The 14,547-nt window shown below is 33.7% G+C and overlaps 1 protein-coding gene across 1 annotated transcript in view; it reads left to right on the plus strand.

Moving 5' to 3' along the window:
- Window positions 1-14,547, plus strand: part of GRXCR1 (glutaredoxin and cysteine rich domain containing 1) — a 101,247-nt gene that overhangs the window by 56,342 nt on the left and 30,358 nt on the right. Inside the window, exon 2 of the mRNA XM_051965547.1 lies at window positions 3,571-3,813. Coding sequence (XP_051821507.1) covers window positions 3,571-3,813 — 243 coding nt within the window. The remainder of the gene's footprint in view (window positions 1-3,570; window positions 3,814-14,547) is intronic.

The following is a 14,547-nucleotide window of genomic DNA, read 5'->3' on the forward strand; positions in this document are numbered from 1 at the left end:
TAAATATAAATTTATAAAATGAGAATATTTGTAAAATGCTTATAACAGAGCCATGTACATAGTAAGTACATAATGTTTATTTTCTTCCCTTTCCCTTCTCTTCGTTTCATTGTTCTAGGGAATTCCTGGTTGAGGAAACTGGCTCTAGCAGTTTAGATTAGTACTCTTTTTTGAAACTTGGGGTCACCTAAAGCAGAGATATTAAACTCATTCCAGAAGGGGGACTGCTAATCTAAAAAGTGGTCCTGAAATGCAGACCATGTATATGACAGCTCTGGTCTAGAGTATCCAAAAGTTAAGTTGTTTGTCTAGAGTCACATCCTTACCATGGGTCAGAAGCAGGTCTTGAATCAAATCATCTCATTTTAAAAGAAACGTTCTGACATGTGGATCTATTTTTACCAATTTCATCCAAATGAATTGGGTTTGTTTCCTTCTTACCAGCTCTTAAGCAACTGATCTATGAGATTATAACATAGGCAGAGTCCTCTGTGTTAAAGTTTATTGCCATCTCTGGAGGCACTTCTCTAGCTCATTTTAAACTTTTATAATTTTATACTTGTCTCACAGTCCCAGCTTCCCAACAGAAGATAATTTGGAGACTTATGGGACCACTTGTATCAAGAGCAACCGTTTCCCTTCTATTGTCAGCATATACACAGCGCCTAAAAATGTTACTTTCTCTCTCCCTCAATAGAGATCTCCAATAGAGATTTCAATTTGTCATTCTCTTCTGAGAATGAAAGATTCCCTTCTGTCCTTCTGGGGCAACTGAGTCATATTATATAAATGACTCCCAGATTGCAAGGTCTCCAAAATGGAAAGAGGAAGGGCAGAGCAGGAAGCTCTCAGAATTGCCATCTTTGTTTCAGAGAGGCTGCCCCTTTATAATTCACAATAATACAAAGAGCAAAAAGATGCTTTGCATATTGAAGACTGAAAGGAAAAAAAGCATCCGTTAATTGTCAAACTTGATTCTTTATTATAATTGAGCATCAACCCTGAGCTTAGTGCCTCCCATCTCATACTATGAATCATGAATACTCTACAGGTCATAAGGGAGATGATGACCTATTGGACAGGGAAATTTGTTTACTCTCTGGGTTCAGAAATAAATGCCTTTTATATCTGTGAACCCAAGATTTGGGATCTTTGTTATTAGTGATTATTTCAGCTTCATATTTGTTGACTTAAATTACCTTGAGACTGCTCTACTGAGTATTACTATTCAACACAAGCCCCAGATTGCTGGAGACAGAATGGGCTTTGGAAACCATCAAATCAACCCTGGACATTTGTAGATGCGGAAATGGAGGCCCATTTAGGATGAAAGATGGTCTCCAATTTCACTAAGAAGATGGAGGCCTTTTGACATGAACTCCTTTAGCCCACCTTCTTCATATCTTGAATCTTAGGATAATTTCAACTCTTTTCTCCAATTATAGAGAGCTGTAAGCTTCATGTCATTCTACATTGCCTTCTCCCTCCTACATATTTCTATAGGAATTATTTCTTCTATTTATCTAGAACAGTGGAGCCCCTGGATCAACATCTGACTACAATATAACTAGAATATGTTCCAGAAAATGTCTCTACCTGATGCCTTCATTTCCTTACTATCTTCTGTTTCCTTCAATCCCTGGCAATATATCTTTCATTCATACTACCTATACTAAAAGTATATATAAAAGACCATGGGATTATAAATTTTTAACTGAGAGAAATCAGCTAGCAGAGCTAATCTATTATGATTCCCCCTCCCCTCCCCTGCTACAATGAGGAAACTTGAGGTTCAGAGTTAGGATTTCAATTCTGTTCCCATGATTCCAAGTTCAACCTTTATTTTTCAGTGATCTTTGCAATGATTTAGTTTCTTAATTTTTCATATAGTCTCTTAATTTTTCAATTTTTCAAATCTCTGTTGTCCCTTTAAAATACAAGTTTTCTTGAACTCACTTGACTTAATTGACTGGGTTTTCTTGGGCTAGTTTTCACATCTATAAAATAAAGAGGTTGGAGTAGATAGATGACCCTTGAATGCCTCCAGGTCTAAATATCCTATTATATGACCCTTAAGAGCCTTACATTAAGATTTGGTGCCTTTCTCTTGTATTTTGGAGGTAATGCTACCCCCCTCCACAGAATTCTTATTAGGATCAAATGGGAAAAAATGTATAGAAGCATTTGGAAAATTGAAAAAGCCTTTGCAGTTGTGGGGTTTTTCATTTTAGTGATTTCCCCCATAATAATTAATTAACATTTATCTTCAGGGAATTCACTTAAAACTTGTACTCTGGTACAAGGGATAGTGGGACATAGTATATAGAGTACCGGACCAAGTCAGAAGGAACTGAATCTGATTTTCTAATTGTGTGATCCTTGGCCAGTCATTCAAACTATTTTCTGCCTCAGGTTCCTTATCTGTAAAATGGGGAGGGAAGTGTACTTTGGACTCAATCACCTTTAAGGTCCCTTTCATTTCTCAATCTATGATCCTATGATCTTTTAATATATCTTCCCATGGTGATTTAATACTGTTTCCTACAGTGAAAAGGTCAGATGTGTTTCAGGAATAATAATGCAACAGAAAGCTAATGTCTGTTCAAAACTGTGGATTCTAATGAAAATGTCATCCACTGAAATCAGCTGCTATGTCTATATATTCACAAGCCAGGGCAAACAAAGCAACCTGCTAGTTTGATTCAGTTAAACAACTCGTTATTGACTGGAGACAGTCCTATTAGCAATTAACCTGCTTGGCTGAATTAAACATTTTGTTTGAAGACCTGTTGATATGTGTGTAAATATTACGAAAAGGAATAATGCCCAGTAACAGGAAAGGAAAACTAGCATTTTTATGTATTCATGAGAGATTCATTTTATAACCATTTGGTAGCCAAATGAAGACCTTATGCAATATAGAGCCAACATAATACAGAATTTTGAGCTGGGCTGAACATGAGAGAACACCTACATGAATCCCCCTTTTTTGCCTTAAGCATGGTATAGTGGATAGCATACGATTTCCATTCAGAAAGACATGGTTTCATAAGTCACCTTTCGTAGTAAACGTATGATCATAGGCAAGTCACTCAATTCCTATAAGGCTCAGGCAACTCTCTGAGATACATTGTTTTAGATGTCTTGCAATCTGTCTTCATCTGGAGAGTTTCCATATTACTAGAAGGCTTGTTTATAAATGTAACTAGGTTGAAATTGTTGACAGTGGGATGGAGAATTATCTTTTGACAAAATATTTTAAGTCCTGCTAGAATTAAATTGACCTTTATATTATCATCTGGTGTGTTCATGCTATTCCCATGCAATGATGAAAAAAATTATTATGTATTAAAGTAATATTTCTTCTAATCTTTAGGACAAAAGCATCACATTGCACCACGAAACAGAATCAAAGACTAAAATCTAGCAATGAGTATTCAATATTACAATACTCCAATTTGATTATAAGAATTTAGGTAAATTAATTGTATAGGCTTAAAAACTCACATATATTAAATATAGATTGTCTTTTTCTGATTAACATAAAATTTATATTTCCCCTCTTTCCAGCAACCATCAACTGAGCTAGAATTTGATCGGATAGTGATTTATACAACTTGCCTTCGTGTGGTAAGGACGACTTTTGAAAGGTGTGAACTGGTTAGGAAAATCTTTCAGAATCATCGAGTCAAATTTGAAGAGAAAAATATTGCTCTGAATGGTGAATATGGAAAAGAGCTTGATGAGAGATGCAGGAGGGTTTCTGAAGCACCTTCTTTACCTGTTGTATTTATCGATGGCCATTATCTTGGGGTAAGTACTTTCTAAAGGAATTCAGAGTCTCTTAAAACTTCATGAAAGATGTATAGAATTCTCCTAGCCATTGGAAAGGTGAATGGAAAATAGAAATTAGAGTTTTGGAAAAAAAACAAGATTGGTGTTTGACATAACTCCATATAGCAAGTTTTCAGAATCATCTTAAAATTAGGGTTTTTCAGTGCAGGCAAAAAGATGCATTATTTAAAAGTCATGTATGATTTCTTTATTGTTTATCATCTGGTGCTTTGGTTTCTCCTGAAGAACATAAGAAGATGATCTTAAAATAGAATTACCATAACATGGATTTTGGGAGGATAGATGTTGACAATTGCCCTTTGTTTAAAATCTCTTCTTGAATTTGAATCATATCTGAAGTAGGAAACAAATTGATGTAAGATTAAAGTAGACCAATCAAATAATCATCCCTGGCAATAATACAAAAAGCAAAACATTGCTTCCTATCACTATTCCTATTACTATCAAAGTATTGTTTAATTGAATTTTATTTATTTAAATTGTCATCCTTATCTGAAATATATAAAATTAGAACATCTTTAAGATTTTTCCTTACAAGAAATAGTCATGGTGCCTTGATTTGTAATAGCAAAGTAATAGAAACAGTATTGATGTCCAATAATTGAAGACTGATTGAAAAATGATGTTTTATCAATCTGATAAAATACTATTGAGTTATAAAGTGAGACATATGAAGAATATACTATTTTGATATTTAGATAGTTTTTTGATCCTTTGAAGAGATCAAAAATATGAATGACAATTTATTTCCTCTAACGTGTACTACTATTACTCATGTCCTTCCATAAACTCTCCACATAGGGTTCACCTAAACATGGAAAGAGTTTTCTTCTAATTATTTTTATATTTTATCCACAGAGCAATTAATCTGTCCACTTTTATCCCTCAAGCTAATAAGACACAGGAAAATAAATTTGAAGTGATTCGGAATGATGAAATCATAATCAGTCAATTAACTCACAAGTGATGACTTAAGCACTTTCTATGTGTTAGGTATTGTCTTAAGCCTGGAATATAAGCAAATATAAACAAATATAAGCAGAAAGAGACAATTCCAACCCTCAAGGAGCTTATAGTTCTTGTGGGGGAAGGCCATCTAAAAGGAAGCTGAAAATAGGAGTTTGGAAATGCAACCAGGGGAGGAATAAAGGTGCGTTTGTTTAGGGACCCTCATTAAAGGTAGATTCTTTGATGATCATTCAAATGAAGTGCACATCTGCAGGGAGAGAAGGACCCTATTTCCAAAGTGTTCATTTCAGGGCTGGAGTAAGTTTACAGTTTGAAGAGTTTTCTGGGGAATGATAGAAAAAATCCAGAGTGCAGCCTGGAGAGGATTGAATAATACTAAGCAAAACTATGTACATTTATACAAATATATTTGCATACACATGCATGTTAGAAATATACATATCCCCATATACACAAAGTTATAATGCCTCATAAATATATACACATATATATGTGTGTATATATACACACACATATATATATATGAAGTTCTTAGCTAAACTTAGAACCACACTAAGATTTTTGAGTTGCCCTGTATCTATAGCAAAATGGCAAATGTATACTGAGTACCAAAATGGATAGGGACCTGAAAAAGACATAAATAAACCTATGTTATCATTTGTTAAAGTTTATATTTATCCTTTTGGAAATTTTTGGTTGTTATTTTTGTCTTATTAGCTTATTTAATCATTTATATAGACATTTTTGGGTTATATTTTAAAATTATCTAAAAGAAAAATGGATGGTTAAAATAATTCTGGGGTATGAAGACTATAATAGGAACAATGAAATATAATTAAAGTTTATAAAAGTTGTCAACTAACAGGTGGATATTTGATTTTCTAATATATTTAGCAACTAGCTCTTTTGACTTTTCCTGATTATGCCTCAAGTTTAAAGTACTCAAGAGTGTATTTTTTGTATGTGCTCTCATCTTATCTTGGACCAGCTTTCCATAGGAGAATTTGCTTTTTCTGTAAACCTGAGTTTCAAAAATGGGAAAGTTGAAGCTTAGGATTTGTCCCCCAAGAAATGATGCAGTCTTCTTAACGGAAAATAGGATAAAGTAGATAAACTTTGTCCTGAGGTTCCTCAGATTATCCCTGTACACTTTTATCTTTTCATGTGCTATTGTTATTGCCATGTCTTCAGGTTCTCTCTCCCCTTTCTTATCAATATCTGCTTATAGGAAAGGGTCTACATTTACACTAATATACAAATGATTGATAGGGTTTAAAGTCTATTCCTTTTCAAGTTATTTGCATTTTAATAAGGAAGGTCACTTGAAGAACATCAAAGTCATTCTAAGAAAGTATATGAGGGAGAATGTGACAGTCCTATACACACACATATACACACATATATTATATGTACATACACAAATATACACATATACAAACATAAACACACACATGTACACATTCACATATATACATGTGGACAACACAGTGATATACACACATTATGCAATGTACATATAATGTACACATATATTTATATACAAACATATATGTGTATATACACATATATTGATACATACATATATGTATAGTATATACAAATACACATTTATATAAATACACATTTATGCCTGTATATACACACATGTATATAAATGCATGAAAATGTACATATACAAACACATACATGCATATATCAATTTTTATATATATATTTGGGGAAAGGACAATGGAATGTTTTCAATAACTTGAAAATATATCACATAGTCTGATATCCACAGTATTCCAGGACACAGTTTTTACTTGATTTTAACATTTCCTTGGCTTCCTGCTCATTGTAAGACTCTTTTTTTCTTTCATGCACTTTTCATATTTTAGAACTAAATCAGCGGGGTACAAGTTCATTACTGGTTTTTGCATTTCAGTTTGAGGGATGACAAGAGAAAATTGTGGACCCACCTAGAAAAAGGCAGATTGATATCTTTATTGCCCTTTGCCTGTGATCATTCTCTTTGCACTTATTAAGTTCAGGTGGGAGAGAGTATTCATATCCTCCTTTGTTTCTAGAAACCAATTAACCTGAATATCAACACTCCAGACCCCCCAAAAGCATGTTGGTTTGGGTTTGTTCCCTCCTCCATTTTGAATCATACTGATTTCTATTTCCTTCTTTAAAAATAATTTTATTTTTTAATGAATAAGCATTTACTTACTAAACCTCTTACTCACCCTAAATATTAAAAAAAAAACACATTATAACAAAAAAGTACAATGAAATAGAACAAAGTCCAACATGGTCCATAGCAAAAAATGCTTGGGGGCAGCTGGGTGACACAGTGGATGGAGCATCAGCCCTGGAATCAGGAAGACCTGTATTGAAGCACTTGATGCTTACCAGCTGTGTTACTCTGGGCGAGTCATTTCCCCCATTGCCTCAAACCCCCCCCCCAAATGTATGTCCCATTTGACATCTTGGATCCATCACCTCTGAATCACGTTGAATTCATCCATACCTCTGTGGTAGCATACTTCATTTTAGGACTTCTGCCTTGGTTTAATTCTTTCAAAGTTGTTCATTTCCACCATTCCATACAATTTTCTCCCAGTTTCTTTGAACCCATCTTTATTTTTTAACCATTTTTCACACTACAGTATTACTACATTACCTTTCATCTACCATAATTTCTTAATCCATTTCTCAATTACTGAGTACATTTTTAGTTTCCTTTTCTTTGATATTACAAAATGAGCTTCTATAATTATTTTCTATCTCTGGATTCTTTTTAAAAATCTCTTCTGGGTGTAGGACTAGTAGAAAAATCATTGGGTTGAAAGGTATATATATACATTAGTGACTTTTTGATTATATTCCAAATAGTTTTCTAAAGTGACTGGATTAACTCATAACCCCACTAATCGTGTCTTAATGTACCTGTTTTCCCCATTCCCTTCCAACATTTATCATTTTCCATTTTTTGGTTACCTTTGTCAATCTTATGGGTGAAAAGGGGAATGTGAAATTGTTTTAATTTGCATTTATCTAATTATAAAATTTTGGGAAAATATTTTTATATATACTTATTAATAAATTGGATTGAAGAACTGCTTGTTCACAGTGTTTGAATATCTATCAATTGGGCAATGGCCCCTCTATTCAATGGAGAGAAACCGCTTCAATAAGATTAACAGGGTTTTTTTCCCTCCAACTTTAGTTATATTTATTTCATATCTAGTGTAAAAGCTATATGGAATCTTTTCTTGAAAGATTCATGCATCTGAAATGGAAGGATGCCCTCTACTGGGCCCTACCATGTAGTGGAAAATAATTTTTAGGAAAGGAAAGAAGCTGATATTTGGTAGAGATATAAAAGCAGTGGAAGGGAACCTCATATTTATACTGACTTTTCTAAGTACGAAAATATACATACATGGAACCTTTTTACTAGATAATTTCGTCCCTTTTATAGATAGATAGACGGAGAGATGGAGAGGGGGCAGAAGAAAAAATGAGAAAGACCCAGATGGAGACATGGAGACTTTTAAGTTTACCTGTCACATTGCTTCTTCATTTAGAATTCTTGAATAATTTTCTTATAAGGAAAATAGTTACATCAACCAGAAAATTTTAGCTAGCAGGAAAGCCTATTTAGTTAATAATATATTTGAATTTCAATATCAAATGATGAATTTAGCTCTGGAGACTCTGGAGATGGAGAACCATACGGTACAAGAAGAGGGGGAAGAGAATTCCCTCCTCATTTCTTCCCCTTTTGGGGGCACATGGTTATCCTAGTTAAAATTTTGAAATTAAAAAGTTTGTTATTCTCATTCTCTTCTCTTAAAATATTTCTCTATCATCTCCTATTGACCCCAGGAATGTTTGATTTTCATGTTGTCTTGAGCCCTGTCTCCAGCCCAAGTTTTCAATCTTCCAAATTATTTACTTCTCTTCTCTCCTAGTCAAAAGTCTCTTTATGTCAATGTAACTAACCTTATTTGAGTGTTAAGAGGTAATAAAGAACTTATTCCTATTAGTGGTAAAGATAGAATTTATTCATGTTGATGTATGTATGGCTGACATGCCCATTATGCTTTTTAAATATCACACTTAATTTCATTCAATCTCTAATTTGGGCATTTAAAATGTCAATTATTTAAAATGTAAAATATATCATTTAAATATGTAAAATATAAAAGAAATCATTTAAAATATATATTAAAATAAAATATAGCCATATTGAAAAAACAAAAGTAAACTAAACTAAAAGCAACAAAAAACAAAGCAAGAAAATTATCCTTTGATTTGTAGTCAGAATTTATTAGTTTTTATCTAGAGGTGGATCACATTTTTTCATCAGGAATCCTTTTAAAAAGATCTTGAATCACTGTATTGATCAGAGCAGTCAAATCTTTCACAGTTGATCCTCATTAATGACCTTGTTACAGTGTACAATGATTTCCCAGATATTTTTGTTTTACTTCATATCAATTCATGTAGGTCATGTCATGTTTTCCCCCTTAAATCCTCCTCTCTCATCATTTCCTTTAACACAGAAGGATACCATTACAGTCATATACCAAAAGTTGTTCAGTCATTTCCCCATTGATGAACATTCTGTTAATTTAGAATTCTTTCACATTTTGTGTACATATAGATCCTTTTCCTTTCTTTTGATTCCTTTGGGAAATTTGGTAGTGATCTTCCCAGATCAAAAAGGATGGATAATTTTATAGCACTTTGGATAGAATTCCACATTGTTCTCCAGAATTGTATTTAAAAATATTATTTCATTATCCAGGATATATTTTAGCAAAATGTAATTTCCCTGATTATTTATTTCAATTAGATGGTGATTTTGCTTTTTCTTTGCCTTTTTATTGCTATCCTTGTTCTCTTCATTTCAGTTGAAACATAATAGACTCTGCTATAGTCCTTCATGTCAACTCTGTGCATGTCTTTCTGCACCAAATATGTCTGTTGTGTACAGTATACTACAGGCTTCTGCTTTCCAAAATATTCTGCTGTTTCTGTTTTATGGGTTAATGCATCCCATTCACATTTGCAGCTATAATCCTTTCATCTCATTTTCTTTTGTTTCTGCTTCTCTCTCTTGTTATTCGGTTTCTTCTCAAGTCTGTCTTGCTTCTGATTACTGACTCCACTATTTTATCTTTTCCCTTATCATCCCTCCCCTCATATCTCTTACTCACTTGCCTTCTTATATGCTTATTGGGAAGATAGATTTATATATCCAACTGAGTTGTATATGTATTCTTCTTTCTTTGAACAAATTTTGATATGAATGAAGTTCAAGCATTGCCTGCTATCCCCAACTTCTCCTCCACTATAAAAACTCTTCCCTGCTTGCTTTATGTGAAAAAATCTGCTCCATTCAACTCTCCCTTTCCCCTTCTTCCAGTGTATCCCTCTTTCTCATACCTGCATTCTTTCTTTTAGAGATCATCCCCCCATAATCAGTTGTACCCTCTGTTTTTTGCAGACTCCTTTTCTTGAGCCTTTTGTTTGAAGAGAAACTTTTTTATTCTGTTCTTTTCTTTATATCAGGAATTCTTGAACAGCCTCTATTTTATTAACTATCCCCCCTTCTCAAAAGTTTTTAAGGGTAAGATGATCTTGGTTGTAACTGGAGCTTATTTGCGTTCTTTGAAGTAGCCATTTGCTACTTTCACTTGGAATCCATAAAATCTTGTTTTATTCTGACTGTCGTTCCATAATATTTGAATTTTTTCTTCTGACTTCTTGTAATGTTTTCTCATTGATTTGGGATCTCTGGAATTTGGCTCTAATATTTCTGAAAAAAATTGGGGGGATTATTCGAGAAGTTGTTTAGTGCATCCTTTTCCAATTTTTATTTTTCCCTCTTAATCTAAGACATCAGGGCAGTTTTCCTTAAGAATTTCTTGAAATGTGATATCTGGATTTTAAAAAAAAAATTGGAATCATGGATTTTAGATAATGCAGTAATAATGCAATAATTTAAATTATTTCTCCTCAATATATTTTCCAAATTAGTTGTTTTTTTTCTGATGAGATGTTCCCATTTTCTTCTATTTTTCTTCTTTTGAATTTGTTTTATTGTTTCTCAATGTCTCATGGAATCACTAGCTTCCACTTCCCTAATTCTAATTTTTAATAATGAATTTTTCAGTGATCTTTTGAACCTCTTTCTTCATTTGGTCAATTTTATTTCTTAAGGAGTTCTTTTGTTTGGTAAGTATTTTATCCTCCTTTTTATTTGTCCAATTCTTCTTTTTAAGGAATTCTTTTCTTTAGTGAATTTTTGTAACTAATCCTTTTTCCATTTGGTCTATTCTGCTTCCAAAGGAATTCTTTTTTTGGTGATTTTTTTTTTTTTTTTTTTTTACATTAGGCAAATTTTATTCTTATGGTGATATTTTCTTAGTAAATTTTTGTGTCTCTTTTGCCAAGCTGCTAATTCTTCTTTCACCATTTTCTTGCATAGATTTCTTTTCTTTTCTCAATTTTTCCTCTAACTGTTCATTAATTCTTCCAGGAATCCTTGTTGGGCTTGAGCCCAAACAATATTTTCCGTTGAGGCTTTGTTTGTAGGTGTTTTCAAATTATTGTCTTCTAAATTTGTCTTGTTCTTCTTGGTAACTATAATACTATTTTTATGTTTAGGTTCTTTTTATTGTTGTTTGCTCTTTTTTCTATCTATATTTTTACTATGAAATTTTTATTAAAGTTGAGTTCTGCTTACCTCTGAATGGGGCAGCACTATGCCAAACTTCATTTTTTTTTCTTGCTGTGGTTTTCAGAACTAGTTCTAGGGGTTTGGAAGTTTTTGGTGCTGCTAAGGTGGTGGTATCTGGGGAGAGGTATAGTCAAAGCATTTCTTTTGGAAACTATTGTCTTAACCCAGGAAACACCACTGTTCTGTGTTAGCCATGAGTACTAATGCTCTTCTTGGCCCTGGAACTCTGATCAGGTCCCCTTCTTTGCTTCATTTGCAAGTGCTAATATCCCTCTTGGGTCTAAACCTGGGGCTCCCTTATGACCAATCACGAGCACTCTTCTTCATCCCCAATTATAACCCAGACCTGCTTATAGGTAACAGGGTTGTGGGTCAGTGCCAACTTCAAAAATCAGGGTGTCTCCTGAGTTAGTCTAGAAGAGAAAATGATTTTAAAAGCTGAAGTTGTGGAAACCAGATTGTGAGAATATTGGAGTCAAAAAATGAAATGTAGAACACAGGGAAAAGATAGTAGTTAAGTTGGGGAGTTACATCATCACATCTGCATGTTGAGAATATTATTTTGCTAGTTTTGTGGAGAAAAGATAGAAAGAAGAAAGAGACTACAAGATTGTTGAACAAGAAGAACTGAAAAGTCTTGGTGGCAGGATAAGTGGAAAGAAAGGGAACAGACATGAAATCTATTGGAAATAGAGAAAGAAAATGCAAATCCAACTCATTGAACGTGGAGGATGAGGAAAAGAGAAGAATCAAAGACAACTCCTCAGTAAGTAGGAGGTTTTCACTCTTCTCAAGAGAAATGGAGAATTTGGGAACATAAGTAGATTTATAAGGAAGGTAATGTATTCTATTTTAGGCACACTGATTACAAAATGCTAATGAGACATCCAAGTGGAGTTATTAAACAGATAGCTAGTGGTTTTGAAAAGGGGTTCAGAAGATAAATTAGGGTTTGAAGAATGTAATTATTTGCATAGAGATGATTAAGACCATGAAAGGGAAAAAAAAAAACATTAGAGAGAAAAAGATATCTATGATACAGCCTTTGAAGACACTCATACTTAATAATTTAACAAAAATGTATTAAAAAGAGTGGGTCAGATAGGACATAAAACATAAGAAAGCAAAATGAAAAAACTATTAAATAATAAATTAGATTTTCCAGAAAGAGGAAGTGGTCAACAATTGCAAAGATGTCAGAGGATAAGAAAAAAACAACACTGAGCTTCATGATTAAGAGGCTATTCATTGATAACTTTGTAGAGAGAAGTTTGAATAGAGTGGCAGAATTAAAATTTAAATTTCTTTTGATAGAAAAATGGAGGCAGATTGTATTCAACTTTTTTTCTTTTTTCTAGGAGTTTGACATGGGAAAGGACAGATGTATAATGAAAGTTTTGAAACATGGCAGAATTGCATCTATTTTGTTTTCTTTTTTATTTTCAGGATAGAGAAGAACTGAATATGCTTGTAGACAATGGAGGGAACCAAGAGATAGGGAGAGAAAAAAGATGAAAGAGAAAGAGAATGATGGGTGGGTAAACTCCCAGAAGACAAAGGAAGAGGTGGGGTTAAATGCATTAGCAGAAGTGTGATTAACCTTCCCAAGGATACTGGAAGAATGAAAGAAACAGCATAGAAGATTCTAAATTATCATGGTCCTTAAATACTTATCACCTGACTTCCCCCACTCTTTATTAGGAAGTCTGTTGAGTGGGGATAGTTTAAAACTCAGGGCTAAAAATAAAGTTTTGAACTATCTGAGTTATCCATGACATCCTTGATTCTGGTAGTATCCAAAGAAAGCCAAATAATGTGAGTTCATGTCACATAAAGAGCAGAAGAAAGAACCGGGGGTGTTTAATTTATTATACAAGAGGAAAATTGAAAGGAGACGTTATAAGTTCTCATCGAGAATTTCAGAATCTTGGGCTCTGCCCACAGGGTATCTGAAGATACTAACTAATTAACTTTTGTCAAACTCAAAGGAAGTCTCTAGTCTCTTGATACTGGTCTCTGTCCTTGGTACTATCCTATGCACTAGTTTTTTAATGAATTTAAATGAGGACACACATGACATATTAGTTAAATTTGTGGATGACACAAAGTGGGGAGAGAGAGAAATTGTGTTAAATAGGAGTGAGAATTGAAATAAATCTTGATAGATTAAATGCACTGGGTTGAAACCAAGAAGATGGAATTTAAAGATAAATGTTTTAAACCCATTGTCATTGTTCAGTAAATCAAATTGTACAAGCACAGAATAAGTGAGATGTAGCTTTGGCAGCACTTCCTATGGAAGAGATTTGGGTTGATATAAGGTCATTCATGCTACTCTAGTGCATCATTGTAATGTGAAGGTGACCACTCCTTACTGAATTCTCTACCGTAGAAGACTAAGCTTTGGAAGGTTCCACCCTGCTAGAAAAGTTGTGAATACAGACCCTGCAACAGAATGCAGGGGCTACAGGCAGAGAGGCAGATTAGCCAGTAGGGAAAGAATGCTATTCCTGTAGCAAATCACAAAATAAGGAAAAACAATAGAGTTCTCGGGCATGTGTGACTCATTTCTGTTTCTGCCTGTGGCCAAATGGTGGCAGAAAAAAGGGAAGGACTTGCTAACAGTAAATCTTTAATTCATCTGTGTACACTAATTTTCCTGTGGGAATTCTAAATGAGAGATCCTTGGTCATGAGATGAATGGGATTTATTTGAAGGCGGGATCCTCTGTAAGGATTTCACTAATAGAATTAAGGGACTGGACAAAAGAAAGGTACAACAAAGAATAGATCTTTGAAGAATTGTAGAAGTGATAGGGAGATAGAGATCAGCTCAATATGGAGGGAACAAGCATTTGTTAAGCAATTCCTATTAAGCATATGTATTATGGTAAATAGTTAACAAATATTAATGTCACAACAATCTTGTTATGTGGGTGCTACTGTTATCCCCCTTTTACAGTTGAGGAAACTGAGGTAAAGGATGGT

The sequence above is a fragment of the Antechinus flavipes genome, chromosome 6 (assembly GCF_016432865.1).
Source record: "Antechinus flavipes isolate AdamAnt ecotype Samford, QLD, Australia chromosome 6, AdamAnt_v2, whole genome shotgun sequence".
Classification (NCBI taxonomy): domain Eukaryota; kingdom Metazoa; phylum Chordata; class Mammalia; order Dasyuromorphia; family Dasyuridae; genus Antechinus; species Antechinus flavipes.